The sequence below is a fragment of the Pholcus phalangioides genome, unplaced genomic scaffold (assembly GCF_987345545.1).
Source record: "Pholcus phalangioides strain wild (caught in Gottingen) unplaced genomic scaffold, Ppha-v1.0 ptg000003l_1, whole genome shotgun sequence".
Lineage (NCBI taxonomy): Eukaryota > Metazoa > Arthropoda > Arachnida > Araneae > Pholcidae > Pholcus > Pholcus phalangioides.
The window spans coordinates 22,665,975-22,689,717 of NW_028301596.1; the positions used below are offsets into that span (position 1 = coordinate 22,665,975).

Sequence of the window (23,743 nt, forward strand, 5' to 3'; positions counted from 1 at the left end):
ATGAGAGAATGCGTCAGTGTATGCTTATAATAATTTGGTGTCCCTGGCCATAGGCGGTTGAACCTAGGGCTTAGTTATTTCCGCCCCCCACCCAAAATTACTCATGAACATTATGCAATGCAATGCAACGCACCCCTCCCCTCCTGCGTGCAGGCTTGAGTCCCGTAAAAATGGGATGACCGACAACTTACAGCACCCACCCCCTCAATGTTTTCTTCATGTCGGCGTCTCTGCCCCGTTGGCTCACCCGTCAAGACGCCCGATTAGTTTGAAGGTTTCGAAAACCAAACATTTTGTTATTAGGGATAAGCATAAGGAGATAAAAATTTTTAAATTCGAAGTAGACCGGGTTGTTGATTTTGGGTTAAAAACCCCTGGGCTATACTGATAATACTAACGTCAAACTTCGCTGAAAGATGACGGATGAGTCAGCCTGGGGCAAAGCTGGTTGAAGATTTTTTAAGATCTTTAATGAGCTTTGGCCTGGAGTTTCAAAGAGCTCTTAACTATAAGAGCTCATGATTTTGTTTCATTCTGATCATTGCAATATTCCCTTTGCAAAAGAAAAACTGTGAAAAATTCGGTACTTTGGACTTTTTGAAAGGGATTTTAATGACCAAAACCACCCGCATACAACGTTATTTGATATGCAAACAAAAAACAAGTTGTCATATCGAGGAAGATGTGATTTCACAAGTTCCCTCGTGTGGATGAATATGGAAGGTTGGTGGCGTACTAGTTTTCTTTTGTTCTTCCGGAACTGGACAAATAAAAATATAACAGAATGCATTTTTTTGTTAGTTTTGTTTTTCAGAGCTTGCTCTCTGTGGTTGAGGCTCTTCGATCATTCGGAGCTGTGTCGTAATCGCAATTGGTCGAACCACATGCTGCTTGATTAGCGAGAAAAATGCTGCGGTCGGTCTCTGTCGCGTAGTTTGCTTTCTTCTCTTGAGCGAGAGTTTTGCCAGACTCTGTCAAGTTATTTGTTTCCGTGGCGTAGGATGGAGTGCACGCCCATTTAGACAAAGCAGTGGCGTCCACGATCTTCGGTGATGGATGAGGTGAGGGATAGTCCATCGATGAATGGCCCGTAACTTTAGTTGTCTGGATCGTGGAAAGGTTGCAACTGCCTCGATGATCTGTCCAATGGAAAACGGTCACAAGAGAATAATAAATTTTTACGAAATACTTAAATAGAGAGAAAAATTATTACAAACAATACATTCAATTACAGGGGAAAAGAATCGGAATAAAAACGAAAGTAAAAATGGGATTCACGAACCGGACTTTTAGTAAGGGTTTTCTAGAAATTAATCATAAAAAAATTGCCGCTGCGCGGTCACGTGGGCATCGTGAAGATCCGGGTTCGACCCCCTTTGGCTGCAAAGCGGTGGTCGGCTAAAGTTGGTTTTCTGCGGTTTTCCACTTTCAGGCGCGACTTCGCGAGTCGGTCTCCCATTTGAAAAAGTCTCTCCGCAGAGAGCAGGCAGACCTTCAACATCATACTTTCTTTCCTTGAAAATTCGGGCATTTGCCGTTTTCACTCCAAAATATGGAAGACAGATGATAGCACTAGTAGAACACAAAACGAGTATAACGTTTTCAACACAAATACGTTAGGGCCACAGATACTCTCAGAGCTCACATTCCGGCATGAACCAGTTCGTTAGAAGTTCTTCCATAGGAATGTTTACGAGTTGCATGCACAGTTAAGTAGTAGTAATATAGATGACAGCACTGAAAAATCAGACACAACACTAGATACGCACTCAGACTTAGGCGCACACACTTACATTTCCGGCACAACTCACTAGGTAGTAAATTTCCCATAAAGGGCGATAAACCTGAGTTGTGCTCGGTTTGAAAGAAAGGAAAGGTCCAATAGTAGTAACTCGAAATAAGCACGATCGTGCTTCGCTTATTTTGTTGGTGTGGCAAAACATGACACCGGATATTTTTATTGAGTTTTTTATTTTGCAGCTATCGTATGTTGCGTCATCGTTTCAAATTTTCCCAAATTCCACGACTCGAGTAATACGTAGGATTATCATATTTCCTGGAGAGAAAACAGCAAATGCTGATTCTAAATACGGAAAAATACGAGGAATTGTCAATTATCGTCAAAAAAAAAAAGTTGGATTCAAGCATAAGCAAAGTTGCCCGCCGTCCTCGCTAAAATCGTTGGAAAAAATTCACCAATAGTCGAAAATCAAGTGCCTCTGAAAATCGCAGTAGGTTAAAATAGTCTAGTGACAAATATGTGAAATGATTATTTACGGTGGCGTTGGAACCAGAGGTTCTATGGGGGCTCGAGCACCCGCGGAATTTCGTAGCATGGAGACGAGGCTGGGGAAACCGGTGCTATGTCCCGGGGCCCAGAGCCGAATATTGTGCTCTCCCCTTCTCCCACAAAAAAAAAAAAAAAAAGAAATACACTTATAATGCTCATTTCTTGGAAATTTCCTTTTTTGTTTGAAATAATCTGCAAGGGAGATCTGGTTTTCTAAACGAATCATTAGAAAAATGGAGGGGGGGAGGCGGGGCAAATCCCTCTTTTTCGGAGCATAACTCTTACCAAACATGGCCCCCGCTCTGTCCCTTGAGGGATATAAGCGGATTATCATAACTCTTACCGGGAAGTGGGACCTTCAAGAAAAAATCTGCAAGAAAGGAAGATTGGCTACGGCCCTGTCCTCTACATAAAATTCAATCCCAGCACCCACGGTTCTGAAACATTTCCGACGCCCCTGAATTATTTATAGTCATTACTATTATAATAAACCAGGGGTCTTCAACGCATGGCCCGCGTCACACATTTGGCCCTCGGAGCTTTTTATTGTGGCCCACCGATCATTTTTAGTAGAAAATGGTTGGAAACTTCGAAAAAAGATTAGTTCTAGAATTAATGAAAGAAATTCCGGAACAAATGATAAATCAATGAGAGAAACAATTTCGTATTTTCTGATAGAAATCATAATTGCGTAAAGAGCAGAAGAGTATTTGCGCAATTATTGAAAGAAATCATTACAAGGTATATATTGAGAAGGAAAATAATTTCAATAATTTCATTATTACCGAAATAAATAATTACAGAATCATTTTAAGTCATTTCAGATTAAAACTAACCAGAATTAATTTAATCAGTAATTAATAATTTTTTTTTCCAGTGAAATAGTCCTTTGACCTTGGTTGATGCGAGTCGGGGTTCCACTGCGTAGCTAATAATATCTCAGCAAACCCCCTACGTCATATTATTTGCCGATCGCGTAATATAATTTGTGAAATTATGAAAATAATCTTAATCCTCGATATCACCGAAGAATGATAATTCACATGAGCTTGGTTGAAAATAAAAGAAATCGGGACTTTTTTTTTGAAATAAAAAAGTTGCGATGGCTAAAATATCCTGGGAAAAATACGGGTCACCCCAGCAATACGGTAAGTTTTTGTGTTTACGAATAGATAAATAATAAGATGGAAAATAATTATATACGAAGAGACTTTGACAAGACGATGAAACAAATTCACGAAAATTAATGAAAATCAATTTTTTTCCTCACCCCTAAGCTACGTCGTACAGTATTTACCAATGCGTTGTCAAAGATGAACCTAAACAGTTCGTTCTTCACTGATTATTGTCGTTAAAATCACGAACTCACAGCTACGGCATTAAAATTTACGGAATCGCGACGTGATTTCATTTCGAATGTCCCTTCGAGGGGAAAAGAGACGAGAATGGGAAAAGATCCGGGGAAAAAAAGAAATATTGTCTCTTTTGGTGAAATTGCTCTCGCACTGAAGGTAATCGATTTTTTTGCTTCTTTTATGCGAAGTCGACTTGAAAGGAAAATGGACGTGGGGGAACATTTTCATGCAAAGAAAATTTCTCTTTAAACGGATATGATGGAAATTATTGAAAATAACAAAAAGTGTACCCGTATATATACCAAGGTGGTTCAACCTTTTGGAGAGTTCGGGCCACTTTATGGTTTGAAAACGCTCCGCAGGCCGCTTAAGTGATCTAGCATTTTGCCATTTGCTCAAATGATTTGGAAATGTGCCACACGCCATTTAGGTGATGAGGAACTGCACCGCTGGTCACTTAAGTGATCTATGAATGTGCCGCGAATCACTCAAGTGATCTGAAACTGTGCGGCAGATCAATTGAGTGATCTGAAACTGTGCGGCAGATCAATTGAGTGGTCTGAAAATGTGCCGCGGGCCGCTTGAGTGCTCTGGGACTGCGCGGCAAATCACTCAAATGATCTGTAAATTTGCTTCGGGTGACTAAAGTGATCTGGAAATGTGTCGCTGGTCACTCGGGGAATCTCAAAATGTGTCGTAGCCACTTAAATGTTCTGGAACTGAGCCGCGAACCACTCAAGTGATCTGAATATACTGCGAAGCAAATAAGTGATCTGGGAACGTGTTGGGGGCTGCTTGAGTGATGTGGAATATTGCGCCGCGAGTAGACTTAAGTTATCTATAAAAAAGTGACCCTTAGTTCATTTTTATTAAATTAGGTTTGGGGTCGTAGGCAATGATGATGACTTCGAGGGATACATTTGACCCGCGGATTATCGATTGTGCATTCATTATATGCTTTACTAGCTATAATACCCGGCGCTGTCCGGATTTTCTTCATTGAGGCTTTTTGTGGATCACGTGATATCTTCCTCTTTCTTTGATGGACATACAAACCGTGTCTAAGTTAACCAATATGGCGACCTCATCAAATAAACAAAAATCTAGATTTAAAGAAACGTAGAAATGATTTTTTTTTCCTTTTTCAAGGGGCGCTAAGTATTTTGATCCCCCCCCCCCTGAACTTCATCTGCTTGTTTCTGTTTCAGAAAATGCTTAATTAAAGCTTTCGAATTTCTTCGATGTACTTTACGGGCCCATAATTAATTTTAAAACATCTTAAACTATATGAATTTATGCAGTTGAATATTAAAAGACACAATACGGAGACATTAATTTTCATGCTCGAGAAGATATAAATAAAAAGTTGAAATCAATGTTATTGCATGAATATCCAACTCAAACGTAAGTCCGAATAATTAATTCATATTTAATCTCGCATATCTCTAAGTGAACTCAATATTTCAAAAATCGAGAATTCTATAGAATTTTTAAAATTATTGATGTGATGGAAAACCCCACTAAAAATTTCCGCATTTCTACAGTAAAATCGACAATTTTAACACTGATTTTTAAGAGGATCACACTTTTCCTGACCCTCAAAGCGATGCTGATGATTACTATGACGTCTATTCAAAAAGCCTCATTACTGAGAGTATTGAAGAAGTGACAAACCATTGCAAAGGCATATAAATGTCTGAAACGCATGGCCAGGGAACCACGGTAACCAAAGTAAACGTTCGGAAAGTGATCGTTGAGGCTCAAAAACCATTGTTGCCTGACAGTTTTTTGCCCTGATCTGAAGAAATTTTAAAGTAGCCTATCGTTGTATGTAGGTAGGTATGTATGTAGGTAGGTAGACATGCACGCAGGCAGGCGCGCACGCACACCCCCTTCCCCCTTATACCATACTACTTCTTCCCATAATGTAGGCTATGCGATGGTCTCGTCGCCCCTTCCCTCCACACGGCGCTCATTTTTTAGTTAAGGGAATTAGAGGAGGCTGACTATTAGAAATGTTAAAATTTTTATTTAGAAAAACATATTTCAAAAGGAAATCCTATATTAGGGGATTTCAAAAAAAGGGGATATCCTTAGTTTCATATGGTCACCCTATCAAAACCGACCGAATAAATACAGAGCAGTGAGGGAGAGAAACATGAAACGGGGGGTTAAGTGCCAGTCGATAGTCGGTTCTTTGAACGTATTCAGAGCAACTTCGATTTATCTTTCGAGTGAATATAGGACATGCAGCGGTTACGGATGATTATGAGAAAATTATACAGGAAGTAGAAGCTTTTGTGGCTGGATCGGTTTAACTTAGATTCATCTCTTTCGATAACAATATTATAAATAAAAAGCCCACCTGAGAAAACACGAGAGTGGCTCGAAACAGAAGTGTTTCATGTAAGATTTTCGAATGCCAAACACACACACGGATCGCAACGACAAATCTCTACAGGGTATTTTTTTTTAGTTTGAACACATCACATACACGCGGATATTGCGGTTTTGCTGTCAATTATACATCAACGTATTAAAAGTTTACCTCCTCCTTTTAACCACATCATGATCCACCGCTCTGAGAAGACAATTTAGCAGGTGGTCGGGTGGTTGAAGAAGACCTGGGCCATGGTGGAAGCTGTTCATGCATAAGTTGTGAACCCAACGCGAAGTCTGTTTCTGTGTAATGCTTGTTATGTGTAGTGCTGCCATCTGCCGCCAGTTTTTCTAACTATGAGTGAAGTGTCATGACTAAGTTTGTGTAACGGTTAAGTTTAGGTAATGATTGAATAATTGTATCGTTGTAGACCTGTTGCTCTCTGTGGCGAGACTTTTTAACTGAGAGATCGACTTGCATTCGCGCCTCCAAGTTGGGAATTACTAAGAGTTTACCGAGCGTTTTCTACCCAGACTCATTTAAACCTACATTGCATAAAAGAGAGAATCTACAGGGTGTCACATAAATTCATAAATAGTTTAGAAATTGAAGGAATTGATTCATTTGATTGCGGTCTCTGAAAAAGTTACTCTCACAATGGGGGAGATTTGTTTTTGGTAGAGAAAAGTTCAAATTTATGTCGATAGAGGACACCGCACGAAAGCAAATCACTGGAAATATGCAAATCAGAGTCCTGTAAAATGCAGGGTGTAGGATTAACAGCTCATTGCTAAATTTTCCTGTTACTGGCGCTCTCGTGAAGTTTTCATTGTGCTGTTGACATTGGTGCACAAAGCACTGTTGGTGAAGTTGTTTTATCTCAGCCACGAATCGCCGGCTGAAGGTTTACGAACGATTCAGACGCAGAAGAGATCGAAGAAAAGTTTAGGTCCAATCAATCCCGTCGGATTTTCGTGCAGCATTTACAATCGATAAAAATTTGAACTAGTTTTTTTCCGCACCAATAAAATCCCCCTTCGTGAGAATAACTTATCATTGAAATTCTACCAATTTCACTGAGTTTTTTAACTCTTTATGAATCAGGTGTTTCTAATATTTTGAATTATTTATTTCTCTGTTAATAAATACGTTACCTCCAGCAGCCGAATGCAGAGACTGTACGGAATTTCTAGCTCTACTTATGTAAGTTAGAGATTGGGTCAGCAGAGAAGCGTGATGAGCGGCCCCCCTCTCGGAACTCGAGCGGAAAATTCCGAACATCTTTTTCATTTCTGATTTCACCTATAAGATGAAACAGAAGATGCATTATAAAAAGATACAGAACTAGAGTTTTTAAATATCGTTAATCATAACGACAACGACGATTCATCGTTTCTGGGGAATCGTCGGTCATCGAGCCAAAAGAAAAATTGTACAGATCTTGCTATGCCCGTTGTACATCACCATTATTTTTCTCAATTTTCCGGGGATTAATCGTATCGTAAAAGGGAATGACGATCTAATCTCCGTGGAGGAAGTAGACGACGATGAATAGTTGTCTCGGACAAAACGGAACCGTTATTTGCATAAGATGTTTCATCTCGATATCATTGAAAGAAATATGACAGCCTAATCAAAGAACTAAACTTACCTCTCCATTGAGAAAACAATACAACAGAGCTACGAATGAGCCCTGAAAAGAAAACGAAATCAAAAATCTATGCTATTAAATACAAGTAACTATAAGAACTCAAAATATAAAATCTGATGCGTTTTCGAAGAACTATGTGCATATACTTTTCATGTTAAAAAATAGATAAAATGCTTGAAACGAATTATTCAATGTCAGTTTTGATATTTGGCGAAAAGAACAGCCATCACTCCCTGCGGTAGCAATTTTTTTCTGTGGTCTTGTCGTTTCTGTTGTACCCTACTGTCAGGAAAGTTTTCGACAAAGACGAACCGGGTATCGAACTCGCGACACCTTTAAACATCCTTTGGTACTTTAGGCGAGTATCTTATCGAAATTGGCCCCCGCGCCCAAAACGTCAAGTTATACGTTTGGTGTACGTGCGGGGAATTTGGCAGGATTATGAAGTGACCTAATCAATTTTTAAAGCGTTGCAACTCCTTAAATATCGGTCAAAGAGAAAACTGAAAACACTTTTCCATATTACTGCGGTCGACCACCCTGTAGATAAAAAGTCATACAGTATGAAAAATCCCTAATTCCATTCCGGTCTCCATTAGTACTCTGATTCTGATTCCTAGTCTCAGGAATTCGCCAACGCAGGTGAAGTTGGTATTTCCACTCTCTCGCGTTTTTTCTTGTGTAGCTTATCTAAGGTTCCTTCTAAAAATTGAACAAGGGTTACCAATCTTTTTGCTAGTTTCTTCTCCAAAGCTGTAAATTATGTGCACTTGTAGTACTGAAATGAAGCTTTCTGATGCACGATGTTGCATATAATGATATAGGGATCTCCTATTATTCCGCATTCACATAGATGGCCATCTGAGATCCTAAATCTATGCAAATACATTGGGAACGATCCGTATTCTGTTAGGAATAGAACATGTTCCCTTGACCATTTAAATGGCCTTCCGTTCATTTTCGGTAGAATTTGGTACATTTTGTTACCCGGTTTTTCCATGTCGTTCCATTTTTCTTGCCCCTTCGTTCCTATTTTCCAGATGTATTTTGGCTGTAGAAATAGGGAATGGTAATTCAGTTATTTGTATATAATTGGACTGCCAAAAAGTCAACTCTCTAGTTGCCTGTGGTTTTTGCAGGTCCGTTAGTCCATATAAATATTCTACACTCATGTCCATAAATTAAGGATAATGCCAGCTCCGGCAAATAAATGTTCAGAAACAAAACAAACGTTACTTATTCATAAAGCCCATTTATTAAACAAAAGATAAAGAACAAAAACGATGGTGTATGTATCATACCATTCATAAAAACTACGATTTTTGCTCCCTGGAGCAATTGTAAAAAATATCTCCTTTACAAAAACTTACTATTACATGGTTGGTATGATGGTTAATACATTGTATGTCTCCCATGCGATGAAATACAGTCCGTACAACGCCTAGGCATGCTGAGTATCAAATTATCGATCTGATCTTGGGGAAGATCACTCCACTCAGCAAGCAATGCTCTCCGAAGTTCCGGTACACGTGTAGGAGGTGGTTGACGGGCTGCAACTCGTCGGCCAAGCATGTCTTACACATGCTCTATCGGATTCAAGTCAGGTGAGAATGCTGGCCATTCCATACGGGTTATATAATCAGATTCAAGGCATTCGTTTACGATGTTTGCTCGGTGAGGATGGGCGTTGTCATCCATAAACACAAATTCTGCGCCCATGGCACCCCTAAACAAACGTACATGTTGTTCCAGAATGATGTCCCGACAAATTTGGGCTTTCATGGTTCCGGTTTGAACATGCAGATCTGTTCTGGAACCCAGTATAATTCCACCCCAAACGAGCAATGCTGCACCACCGTAACGGTGTCGTTCAATGATGTTGTCTTGGTGGTAACGGGTACCTGGCGTTCTCCATATGAAAGTCCGACGTGAATCAGACTGCAAGCTAAACCTGGACTCGTTGGAAAACATCACACAAGCCCACTGTGACGATGTCCACATTGCATGTTCTCTACTCCAGGCTAATCGCTGCCGACAGTGAGTTGCCGTGAGCGGAACCCATCTGACAGGCCTGCGAGCATATAGACCAATATCTCCCAAACGTCTGTACACGGTTTGCCTTGAAACTGTGGTACCCGTGGCTGCAGATAGCTGACGAGACAGGTCGGATGCTGTGCTCCGTCTGCTTCTTTTGGCAGTTACTGCCAAATACCGGTCTTCACTCGACTGCCGGGCGGCAGTCGAGTGGTTAGGGAACTAGCTTCTCACTGTGCAGGTCTGGGTTCGAATCCCTGTTCGGGCATGGATGTTTACTAACACTAACAAATTCCCTGGACGGATCATGCTGATCCCTTGGGAATACGTGAGCATCACGTTATTAGAAAGTTTGAAACGGAGCATTGTAACTCGAGGGCGACCTGTACTGTAACGTCTACTGACATTTCCGTTATCTTGGAATCGTTGCCAAAGCCTAGAGATGACACTTCGGGCAATTTCCAAGTTCCTCGGATACTTCCATCTGAGTACGCCCACATTCCAGGCGGCCGATAATTCTACCACGTAAAAAAATCATCCACATGCGTCCTCTGTGTCATAACTATTCGCTTATGGCACTGAGCGCCTTACAGAACTCTTGTGAACAACTTTACTTCTTTGCCACCATTCCTTATATACCCCCCTCTTACACTCTCGTCATTATGACGTACTATCGGCATCATCTGGTGGCTTCCTGAAATTTGCATATCATTCTTGCCGATGTGTGTGATAATTCTACAGGTGAAATTTTTACTTTGGATTTCGATTTCCGTGTGATTCTGAATTATCCTTAATTTATGGACACGAGTGTATTATTCAAATTGAAGTGTAAGTGTCAAATTGAGTGAAGTGTAATGATTGAATATTTGTACCGTTGTAGGCTTGTGCTCTCTCTGTGGTGAGACTTTCTAACGGGGAGATCGGCTCACATAACGTGCCTCGAAGTTGTGAACTACAGAAAACCAACTTCAGCCAACCAAGATCGCAAGGCTACAACTAGATACAAAAATTTAGTCTATCACGCGGGCTAAGCATGTATTTTAGTGAAGTAAAAAAGAAGAAATTCGGTGACCCCCCTCTGGTGCCCCGACCTTCAGCTGCACTTGCTTTTCTCTATAATTTCGGTCTTCGTCATTGATAAATTCATCATTTGTCACACCACGGTCATTTTATGCGAATAATGGTAAAAACAAGAGCAGGACCCGAAGTTTGCTTGCATGTCTCTCACCGAAAGGTAAGGTAGGTCCGCTAACCACTCGGTGTGAGGACTTTTTGCAGTAGGAATGAATTGTGTGGTCGTCTTGGCACCATCTCTCTTACACAAGTAAATGTGGTACCTTTCCGATAGCGAAGAATCACGGCAATGACTGAACGGGTTTTGAACTCCCGAAAACTCGAAATACGAGTTTACTCACGAATATTCCAATTAGATGATATTCCAATCAGATTTTTTCGTGCGGAAAAAATCTGATTGGGATTCGCGACCCTCTCAAGTAACGCTTGAAATAAAATCGCGCCCCAAATAGAGATTTTATAATCGATAATTTTATATTCAATATTTATAATCGATATTTTTGCAAAAAGACCCGGTATAAATATTTGCTTTTCTCTATATGCTATCAAAAAAGTCGCCAAAGCTACATAATCTGACATATACAAAAGGTCACAAAGCGAAGTCTTTAGTCACGTGAGAAAAACGACCCAGTCCAGTTGAGGACAAGGTATTTGGTCACGAGATAGAAACGATCCAATCAAATTCGGTACTAGAATGAGATGTACAGACATTTTACGTACAGGTTTTTGGCAACAAATATGGGTGACGTTCAGTTGAACTAGCAGATATGAATCTTAAAAACTGATATTATAGTTCAAACACACGGGAAATGAAGGAAAAAAGATGAGAGGAGAGAGCAGGTTTCCGTTCTTTCTATCTCTCCCTCCTACCCTTTCCCTGTGTTTATTATGTATCTCATTATTTACATATCATTTTTTTGATCGTCAAACAGTAGTGAGGGAGAAAAGATAGAAAGATAATGCCGAAATAAAAGGAAAAAAAATACAATTTCCTTTCACGGCGTTATCAATAAAGAATCACGAAGAAAGAAGGGGAGAGAGATCGAATGTACTTCTTCCGTTTACACAGGGCCGAGATATCACGTCCCTGATCGTTAAGAGGTTACATTTTTTTTTCTGTGCGTCTCTGAATAAATAAATGACGCGTCACTCGAGGAAAAAATCCTTTCTTACCTGAAAGGACGAGAACGTTTGATCGATGTAAAGCCATGACAGTTCGACGGTAGCGCTGACGCTAGCAGCGAAGCTCATCGACAGAAGCAGAGCGTAATGCACACCAAACAGTGGAACTAAAACCAACGTCGACTTGAACCACTTCCTGAAAATTCAAATTACTGTTTATTGTTTTTATTCGACTATATCGGGAGTTCTTAACCTATGGGTCGCAGGATAACTTGCGTCGCATCCTCTTGAGGTGGTCCGATAGGATACTAACAAAGCCTCCTAGATAGAGTAGTATCTAGGAGGCTGTAGTACTAGAGCCTCTTTTTTCATGCATCCAGTTTTCCACAGAAAAGTTCGATTTTGACGACTTCTTTTCTTGTGCGTCATTTGCTTTGTAATACAGTGGGACTGGAAATCGATTAAAATTTTTAATTGGTGAATCGAAATGTTTATAATTTTAATCGATTAATGGACGTGTAAATCGGATTTTTGAATCGGTTATATTTACATGCCAACGTAACATAATAAACATAACAATGTACATAATAACATAACAAACACAGTATTGGTAACTATACGATGTTTAATGATGCTATAAAAATTTATTTATTTCACACGCATCTATTTGCCAAATGTAGAAACAAATACAGGGTGTCCCATAAATTCCTAAGTAGTTCGAAAATTCACGAAAATTGAAGGAATTTGAAAATGTGGTGTTTACGCAGAAAGTTCTTCTCACGAAGGGGATTTTTATGGTAAAGAAAAAAACTTGGTTCAAATTTTTGTCAATAGAGGACGCCGCATGATAGCCAATCTCAGAATTTTTTCATGGAAGCTTCCTTCAATCGATTCGTGATTGAGGTAGAACAACTTCACTAATAGTGTTTTATCACTATTGCAATGACAACATTATAATGAAAACCTTATCCAATTAAGGGCCGTGACTGGGATTTTCGTTGGGGGCAAACATAATTCTGTCACTCCCAACCACTGAGAAATTCAAGGATTTTATATTGGTATTTTGTTCTTTCCCAAAATTTGAGAGTGTATCGCCATCGGGGTGGGGGGGGGGGCAGTCCTCCCCCAGCCCCCTTCTAGTTCCAGCCCTTGAAACGCCAATAACAGGAAAACTCAGAAATGAGCTGTTAATTTATAGCCTGCATTTTATAGGTGTCTAATTAGCATATTTAAAGTGATTTGCTTTCATGCAGCGCCCTCTATCGACCAAAACTAATTTTATTTTTGTATCAAAAAAGACAAAACAATAATTAATCCCGCTTTGTGGAAATAACTATTTCGCAAAACGCATTCACATACAACAGTTCTTTGAATTTTTATGAAATTTCGAACTATTTCTACATTTATGGAACACCCTATACATAATGTCAAATGATGCTACGGAATTTTATTATTTCTCACACCCATATTTGGCAAATGCATAAACAAATACAGAAATAGATTTGAAATAATGTCAATCAAGATGATGAACTGTCTTTGTCTTAGAATTTTTTTTGCTTAAATCTTGTTTTTTAGAAAATTTAACCCCTTTAATGTTTCTTTTTTGTTTTGTTTTTGCTCCTCTCTTTCAATAAAATGTATTTTTTCCTCGCTAATGCAAGTCCACCAAAAGTGCAAACCTGGGGTTTTAGCGGAAACAAAGAAAACGATTATTCCAGTTACATTTTGTTTTTTACATGCTTGGACAAACAGATTTTAGCGATTCGAAAGCAAAGACGAAGTGGTATATGGAGATTCGGGGGGGGGGGGGGGGGGCGTCTACGATTGAATATTAGTCATTGCAGCAGGGAGCTATTTTCGATCGAAAAACAAGTATTTGATATCTCATTTGTTTCTCGTATTAAAACAAGACTCGTTTTTCTTTATATAAACGACAGATTTTAAAACTTCTTACATTAGAGACTACTTCGTTGGTAAAACTGTTGCTTCGGAGCCATGGGTGAATAAGCACTCCCGGTATTTTTTAGCACGCATCCGAGCACACCAGAATTTATTTCGTGAAATAACTGCCTGTAAATACGTGTAAAATAGCTGTCCTGTCAATAAATCTGTGTCGTCCTGCGTTTCGTTTCATCCTCTGCTCAATTCAAGGACTCGTGAGAGAAATTATTAGGAACATTATTTTATTACATAACATACGTTTTTGGAAAAATGGCGGCAAAATGTAACGATTTAATTCATAAGGCTGCTTGGAAAGATGTTGTTTCCCTTGGGGGGCCTTATATGGTTATACAGTAAAACCTGTCTTTAACGGAACCTGTATTAAGTGGAAACCTGTGTCTTCAACGAAAAAAATCGTGGCCCAGTGATTTCAGTGCCAATATGCATATTAAAAAATCTGGATTAAACGGAACCTGTCTAACGCGGAAACGGAAAGGAAAATTGTACCCTTAAAAAAAAACCGGAAAATTTCACACAAACACTGTGAGTGTTAGTGGGAAATCATACCAGGACGTAACTAGGATTTTTGCCGCCTGGGGCAAACATTATTTTGCCGCTCCCACAACTTTGAAATTTGATTACTTTGTGATGGTGTTCTTTGTTTCCACAAAAAACTGCCGCCCCCTAAATTTTTCCGCTCGGGGCAGTTGTGCCCCTCGCCCCCCTCTAGTTGCGGCTCTGGATCTTACAAAATGTTGAAGTGCTGCTCCACCAAAATTTTTTACGCAATCTATGCTTGCAAATGTGAGTTCGTTTCTGTACTTGGTATTGTGGTTTTGATAAGTCATATGTAGTAAAGCAGTCAGTTGTTTTCTGAAATTCTAACAATTTTTTTTGGAAAAGCAGGCTTTTCCACGGGAGAAATCAGTGCAAGGGTTGAATTTCTAAATGACAAGACTTACAAAATTGTATGCAAGCTGTGTATATCCATGATCGTAACGTTGAGCAGGACCGGAATTAATTAAAGAGAGGCAAAGAGCAACTGCCCTGGCGGCAAAATTTTAGGTGGTGACGAAACACTGCTATAAAATCATTGAATTTTACAGTGGTAGGGTGCAAAATTGTGTTGCTCTCTCTCTCTCTCTCTTCCCTCACAAAATTCTTAGTTACGGTCCTCATACTAAGGATTACATAAAACTTGAACGGAAATGTGCAAACCGAACTTGACACGACAGATATTGACACCCTAATTGGAAATTTTTGATGAAGTTAAAAAGAACGTAAATACAGCATTTAGAGTAATTATATAGACTAATTATTTATTTACTCTAATATATATATTTAAATTATTTACTTCAACTCTTCGATTAATTTATTTTTATTTTATTTCAATCACACACGAGATTGTTGCAAAATTGTACACATTATATCAATTGAACCTTTATTAAGCGGAAACCTGTGTTCAACGGAAATTTTTTTTCGGTCCCTTACGATTGCGTTGAAGACAGGTTTTACTGTCCATGCGTTCGTAGCTTGTCGTTTTTGTTTCTTCTTTTAAATGTTTTTTGTGCTTGTTTTTGCAAAGAAAGAAAAGTCCTCTCGTGATCGGAAAAGTCGTTATCGGCACGAAAGACAACGAGCCATTTCCATTATTGCATTTGATTCGCGCGTACAACTGTGGCTATAAAGTCCCACATATTTGTCAAGTTCAATGAGCTATATCTCGGTTCATTGCGTTTTTCAACAACTCCCTTCATTTTTCGCACTTTGGTCGTTTTTTAGCAATTTCAGCGATATTTGATGATTTTGCCGACTTTTGGATGAAATATGGTTAACCATAAAGGTATTCCTAATACATTGCAACAATTGAATAATTTTTCATCCAATTGGATTTTAGTTATCAAGCCTGTCTCCGGACCACCTATCCAATACTCAAGAACCACTTCTGGTCCACGGAACAGGTTGAGAATTGCTGTTGAATATGATTGCACGGTACCTGTAGCGGTATTGCCTCGTTTGAACAGCCTGCGAAGAGAACATCTTCAGAAACAAGACTCGCGTGATGTTGATGAAGAACACGAAGTTGATCTGGAAAAAAAATAACATAAAGCATTAGAACCAGGCTAAACATCGAATAACGACTCTGGAAAGTGAATGAATGAACAAAAACGATAACTGTAATTTCAACATTTTGGAGGAAAATTATCTTCAAATACTGCCATTTTTCCGAACATTTCTAAGCCCTTTCGTCGGCCCAACGATTTTAACCACGAAAGAGAAAATTTTACTGGAGTTCAGTTTTTCCCCTGAACGATAATAAGATAATAAACTTAGAAGTAGAGGCGTCATCTTTTTATGGCGATTTTTGAATCGTCATGTTTTCACTGAAAAATTCTCCCCATTTTCTCTTTTTTTTTTTTTTTTTTAATAGAAAGATCGCGATGGGCATCGTAATTGAAAACTTACCTCGAAATGAACCGTTTTCATCTTCTTTTATGAGGAAAAATTGTGTGTAACTGAAGCAAATGAAATGTAATTTGACGTTTGATGTAGAGAGAATACCTTCAGAATGAAAACACCCAATAATAGTCAATTTCGTATTTCAATTTGAAATAAACGGATCTTCCAAAATTCTGAATCTACCTTTCAATCAAATGCGTCGACGTGATTCACAAAGAAAAAACAGCGCAAAATCTTTTGTTTATAAACATAAAAATATAAAAGTAGAACTAGACCCCGTAGGAACAAAAATCCCATTTGTGTCTCCGGGAAAGAAGAAAAAAAGGTGTTGGTTGATGGCTGGTAGTTTTTTCCAATTCGATTTTCTCTCGGCGAGTACAGAGTGTGTCTTAGTGATTGATGTCAGTCTTTATTTTACGTTTATGTTTGACGTCCCCATTAACACGTACTTTCGTATTTTTGCATTATATTCGTATGCACGTTGCGAAAATGACTGAATATACTCGCATATTGCGACATTGGTGACCCAACTCATCTCGTTGCGCTTTGAGGAGTGTACAGCGTCACTCAAAATAAATCCTTTTATTCACGGCATTTTACAACTTTAACCGATCCTCTGGTCCATATCGAAAATTTGCGCTCAAATTATGAGCACATTTTTCAAATCATGCTCTCAACGATTCTCCATTGATTAAAAAGGAAGAAAGAAATAGTGAGAAAATCTCCCGACGAAGGGAACTGTGGATCATAAACGTTTGAGAAACACTGAGTTGTGATTTTTCTTCTGCACACATGAGTGTTTTTTCTATCAACATGTTTCCTATATTCTTGCCAACCGATCGCACTAGTCTGGATCCATAAGCGAAATAAATAATTGATTTATTGATATGTATATTTTAATCATATTATTAAAGTAGTAATTATTAAACCGTACATGTGCACTTAGTAACCATTCGGCCCGGGATACACATGCTGCTTAGTAGCATGTGTATCATTGGCCTCTCCCTGGAGAATTTATAAAGCATCGGCATATGCCGGAACACGTGCTCCGAGTGTATGTATAGCCCTAACATATTTACGTTGTCAGAGTTACGCGTGTTTCGCGTTCAAGTGTTGTTGCAACCTGTCGTACGTATTTTGAAGTGAAAATGTAAGGTGTCTGGCTTTCCGCGCTATGTAAGTATCGCGTTGAAGGTCTGCCAATAGTGCGGAATCGTGAGCGTATCCTTTGAAATATATTCACGAATTCTGATATGGATCTGACCATTGATTTGCAGAATGCTCTGAGTAGGCCAATTTATTTCACGCTCACACTGTATTATAACGACGATCCGATTCGGGGGAAAGGAATTCTAGTCTCCTCAGTTTTTTTGGTCTGTTTCTGAATAACTCTTTGTTTCTTCTATTGTAGTTTTTTTCTTATTGTGGTTAGCAGAAAGCATACAGAAACTTGCATTTAGTTGATAATAGTTAAGAAATAAATGAAGAGGAAGAAGAATGAAAACGTGACTCACGACGATGGAGGCCGTGATCGGCCCTCGTATGATCCAAAAGAATGCGGGATTCTCATTGACTGTCCAGCATCTAAAGTTTCAGGTGCGGGGAGGGGGGGGGGGACAAGAACACAATTAGTTTAAACAATCACAAAACCAAAAACATTTTACAGATTAAATGCAACTTTATTTTTAGCGAAATGCTGTGACAAAATGGTAAATACTGTGTGTATCTTTCCCGAAATAAGCCATCATATTTCGAAGTTTCACGGACGACCTCGAATTCGTAATTAAAGCGTCCGAAATAAAAATTTTCCGAATCAGGCTAATCGATGAACACGAAACTCGTTCGTAACGAGTATAGTAGATAATGGTGTGGCAAATAACAAATTATTTATGAACCCTATTGTAGCAAGCGTATCGCTGAAAACATGTTTCGACGAAACATTTTAATCGTTATCCGCCATCCAAATCAAAGTTTTAAAACCTCGACGCGACGAGTTATTTATCTAATATAATTCCAGATCGTCAATAATAAAAATTTCCGAATTATTTTTCAAGCTACTTTAACAGGGGATCAAAAAAATCCGATCCGACGATTTTTACCGATGAATCGTTTGTTATGAAAATCGAAGGCTACGAATGTTTGTCAAACGACGAGAAAATTTTAAAACTATTTTTTATTTTCACGAGAAAATTCTCTCAACTTCAAAATTGGACCTGTAAATATGGGACCCCCAGGACAAAACACCGACTGACGTAAGCATATGCCAGTTTTGCCATGTAATATTTCCTGTATACTAAGTACAGAAAGTAAACAAAAGGGTTCGCCTTACATAGCTCAAGATGACGGATATCTCACGAGACAAACCAAGGAAGGACTTGTTTACCCTGAACTTGAGGGTTAAAAAAAAAACATTTTTGGACATCATCGCCAATTACGTAATGTTGCCGCTTTTCAATGTTCAAGTAAAATGAAAACGCATTTACAGTGCTTTAAGATACGTAGGTCGTTTTATATGCAGGGTGACTCAAAACTCAAGGTACAAACTTTTAGGGGATGTAGAAAAAACAAAACAGAATCACATAGGAATGTATGACCGGAAACCCCAACCTGATCAGCTGGAGGACAAACGAAGACGCAGAAATGACAAGCCAATAATGGGTAGAAAAACTATTTAGCGATGTTTGTTTCTGATGATGTGGTGGTGTCGTAGTCAGTTTATAAGAGTAACGGATCCAATCTTCCATATATACCCTAAAAATGTCAAGATGGGCCCACAGAGAACAGGATACACATTATTCCTGGACCTTTTTCTTCTGTCTTCCTAAACTTTTGATCTTCGAAATATATTCTAGCCCGATTCAGGTGGCACTTATTACTTATTATCAATATACATAAAATTTATTTTCTGTCTGTCAGTGTGTGCGTGTGTTCTCTATACAAATCTACCATTTTAGACCGATTATCGACAGATTTTGCATATACAGTCGATCCTGCTTACAACGTTCCCACTAAGCGTTTTCCCGCTTAGTACGACTTATTTTCGTAGCGGCAACTCTAATTCTTATTTAGATTTGTCGTTTAAAACGTTTTCCCGCTTACAACGTTTTTTATAATGGTTTTTTGGAAAACGTTATAAGCGGGATCCACTGTATACTAAACGGGACCCAACTTGAACGATAGGTTTCTGACAAATGCCTGAAATGGGTGAAAAATGGTCGGGGAACAATGGTTCATAGTCCTCAAAATGACTTTTGGAATGTTTACTTTAGTTTCCAACCAATGCGTTTCAGATATGGTTATGCCTTTACAACGATTTGTCATTTCTTTAGTACTTGAGATTATTCGACACACCATCTTTGAAAAAAAGATGGTGTCACTCTCCGCTATCCATACGAAGGTTTTCAGCAGCTTCCTGATACGAAGAAGGAATTCAGGAAAATTCAATTGCCCTTGCGGGGAATCGAATCCCTTGAAAGTAAGATTTACTAGTGCACAATCTCTAGTCAAGGAAGAGGACTTGGGTTCGATTCCTCGCAAGGGCAGTTGAATTTTCTTTCTTTCCTGAATTCATCTTCGCATCAGCCAGCTGTTGGAAAAAAATAAATAAATTAAAAAACCCTGCGTTTTAACCTAACCGGAGAGTATCTAAAAATGAGCATAACACTATAAAACACAACACTTGTGACGTATATTGTGCTTAGTTTCAAATTATTGACACATTTATAATAATTAATAAGCACCTTTGAAAACTTGCCTGAGTAAATTTCAGGAAGGAGAAAAACAAATGTTCTCCAATAGCAGCCGTGATGACGGCGTCAACCGAGCGACACTGACTTTATAGCATCGGAGGGGGCATTTTGAAGTAGTTCATTACTCTTCCATTTAGAGGATACTCTTGAAGGTGAAGAAAACCCGGTACTTCATGTTATCCAACCATTCCATAATCTCCCACATTTTTTATACTCCATTCACATATAGTAGCAAAAACCAGAACTTAACAAGCACACGATTGGAAGGTGCCTTATGGAGGCCAAAAATATATTATGTCGAATCATTCTTGTTCATTTTAAACTAAATCGAACGGCTACGGAGTCCTGAAATATAAAGGAAAGATTTTCCTGGGACATTCGTGTTGATTTCATTGTTTAAAAATTGTTCTTTTTATAGAAACTGAGGCTTAAGAAAATTGAAACCTCAGAAGTCCTAAAGTTTTTGTGGTCTTTATTTAAGCTGCTCAAAAAATTTTCATATTTTCGTAAAGACGTTCGTTCTGAAATCTTTGTTTAAAAACAAAAGAAAGAAAAAAGAAAGAAGCGACACTGATCTGATCGGATAAGAAACTGAAAGTTAAATAGTGCGTCAGTTTTAGGTTTGAGGCGACACTAGCGAATCGATTCCTCGACTTCTAGATTACGTAAACGTGTTTACGAATATCCGATAATCCATTCTTATGAATTATTTGCAACGGAGCAAAATAATTTCGATTAGCTTAGTGAAGAACTCGGTGTTACTAATTTAAAAAAGAAATCGAAACAATTTTTTTGTTTTGAGTTCCTCTGATCGTTACGATTTTGAGATTAAAAAAATTGTTAGTCCCACGAGATACGCGTTGAGAAATTCAAGTAAGAACAAACAAACCGGTTATTCTATCATAGGTGGATGTAAAAAAAGAAATACAGTATATATCCCTGCAATAGCATAAATCACTCTGAATGGCGAGCGATAGACAACGATGGTCCCGGTGAGAATTTTCTGTCTTCTTCGAGGCGGCAAAATTATTATCGAGTCGAATTGCAAGCTCACAACTCCGGAGACGACGACAGCTGGATAATATTACAGCTTTTTATAAAATATATTTCTAGTAGGGGATCTCAGAAGCAAGGGATTTTAAAGAAGAAAAATGCGTTTTCATTCTCAAGTTACTGAAAAACAAAAGAAAAACCCAAAACACGGAGTAAACCCGGAAAAAAATATATTAAATACGCTCCAAATGATTCTCCCTCTGTTTTTTTTTCTATTTCGTCAGGTCTATTATTTACTGGAATAAAGGATAAAAGAATGCTTTTAGAGAGTTTCTTTGAATAAAAATGATCTTCGAGACGTACTGAAAAAACGAATTCCGCTAATTAATACACTGATTAAGACGAATCCGATCGACTTTCATGCCGTGCACTTGCTATTTATTGCTCGACCATAAAAAAGAAATGAAGCCACTACCACGGTCTTGAAAGATCGGGAAAAAGTTCAATTAAGAAACATTTTTTTCTTCTCTGATAGTTACGATTAACAGTAATTTCATTTTGTTCAAGCCGATGATGTCCTTAGAAGCAGAGGGCGCCGTGATTTTCCTTATTTTAGTACAAGTACCTAAGTAAATTTCAGTCCTTATAATTTTCAAATAGTAGAAAAACTTGTTTTTTCTGCGATAAAATTTCAGTTCGCTTTTTTTAAATTTCTTTTTGTAATCTAAAGTTCGTTTTTCACTGTCTACATTGCATTTTTTGTTGTCTACGTTGCGTTTTTTGTTGTCTACGTTGCGTTTTTTGTTGTGTGCGTTGCGTTTTTATTGGCTGCATTTCGTGTTTTATTGGTACGTTGCGTTTTCATTGTCTAACTTTTGTATTTCATTGTGTACATTGTTTTTTTTTCATCTGCATTTCGTATTTTATTGTGTATGTTACGTATACATTGTCGACTTTTCGTATTTTATCGTTTATATTGCATTGATTGTCTACATTTTTTCGTATTTTATTGTTTAAATTGAGTTTTTATGTCAATATTTCATATTTCATGGTATAAGTTACTACCAAAGCTCGAAATTATTGGTCAGTTCAAGAAGTTGGCCGACCGGATCTCGAATCGGCCAATTTCCGAATTTCGGGCTTTGCCAGTTCACGAAGTGGTCAGAGATACCTGGCCAAAGTCTGATAATAAAAGATTATATGTAGCCGTGTATCACACGTTGGCTTTGAAAAAAAAAGTATTTCGTGCCTTCTGGACTGTCTTACATCAGCACAACGAACTTTGGCGAGGGATCTCCGACCACTTCGCGAATTGGCGGCCAAAGCCCGAATAATTTTTGAAAATCGGACTTTGGCAGCAACATACGCATTGCGTATTTATTGTGTACATTGCGTATTTATTGTGTACATTGCGTATTTATTGTGTACATTGCGTATTTATTGTGTACATTGCGTATTTATTGTCTATATTGAGTTTCTCTTATGTACATTTCGTTATCACTGTCTAAATTTCGTGTTTCGTTGTCTATACATTGCGTTCTTTTATTGTCTGCATTTCGGTATTTACTGTTCGCATTTCTTACTTTACAGTCTACATCACGTATCTATTACGTCGTAAATAGATTAAATTTTATTGTATACATTTGATGTTTTACTGCCTGCGTTTCGTTTTTGTCTACATTGTGTTCTTGCAAGGCCTGCCACATGCAGTGGTAAATAAATAGATATTTTTTATGAGTGTGAAAAATATTGACTGTTTTTGAGGTGAGTTTTGAATAAATTAAACAATTCAAGGTACATCCAAGGATCATCCGACAGATGCTCGGAGTGCATTTGTCAGTGGGTTCAATGCGGTAATCAATTTAATTTTCAAAATGAAAAGAAACAAAACTGCTGACGAATCTCATTAGAGAGTCACTAACTTTATATAACCTCACTCCTCCGAAAACGATAACTTCTCGCTTAATGCTATAGATTTATTGAGTTCCTCGGAGTGACTTGGTAACGAGATTTGACTACACATATGTAAATTAAAAACAACTCACAGCTTGTTTTCCAGAAGGACTTTAACGATCATCCAGGGTACGATGAAGAACACGGGAAAACCTGCAACGAATCGCAACTAGGATCAATTATTTACGTTCAAACTTTACTAAATGTACAGGGTGAGCATAAAATAATGTGATGTGTTCAAAACTCTTCTAGTGAGTAATGCTCTTTACGTGTTACATGTTCAAGAAGCGCTGCCATGTATCTTACAAATTCGGAGTATTTTGTCCGATAAACAGTACGCGTTAGTGGGTTCCGAACAACTCGCATGATTTTATGCTCATCCAGTATAATATCAGGCTCGAATGAAATTATTCGAGTGGATTTATTGAGACGGTTAAAATTAGTATATCCGATTGTGTAGCAGAATCAAGCAAATTGATCTATAAGGAAACCAGAATGCACTTGTGTTCGTCAGAGTGTCATTCAGACACGCATTCAACTTCCTGAGGATATCGTGTGCGAAGGACGACTTTGATTGGTCTACTACAATGACATATTAGACAGACTACATGAAACTATCATGATCTGTTTTCTGATGCTGAGATTTTGTTTCCACCAGAATGCTGATGTCACTCTTTTAGGATTCTTCCACTCACGCAAATAACAAATCATGGTCAAGGGATGGTACTGAATCTCATACAT

At 38.4% G+C, this 23,743-nt stretch overlaps 1 protein-coding gene across 3 annotated transcripts in view; it reads right to left on the minus strand.

Moving 5' to 3' along the window:
• Positions 1-516: 516 nt before the first annotated feature.
• The window catches only part of LOC149088311 (secretin receptor-like), a 93,576-nt gene continuing 70,349 nt past the window's right edge, over positions 517-23,743 (minus strand). For all 3 annotated transcript variants that reach the window (XM_089246770.1, XM_089246776.1, XM_089246781.1), the window contains 7 exons: positions 23,095-23,155; positions 17,822-17,891; positions 15,844-15,935; positions 11,958-12,102; positions 7,677-7,718; positions 7,180-7,327; positions 517-1,139 (listed from right to left, as the gene is read on the minus strand). In XM_089246770.1, coding sequence (XP_089102896.1) covers positions 811-1,139; positions 7,180-7,327; positions 7,677-7,718; positions 11,958-12,102; positions 15,844-15,935; positions 17,822-17,891; positions 23,095-23,155 — 887 coding nt within the window. In that variant the 3' untranslated portion in view covers positions 517-810. The remainder of the gene's footprint in view (positions 1,140-7,179; positions 7,328-7,676; positions 7,719-11,957; positions 12,103-15,843; positions 15,936-17,821; positions 17,892-23,094; positions 23,156-23,743) is intronic.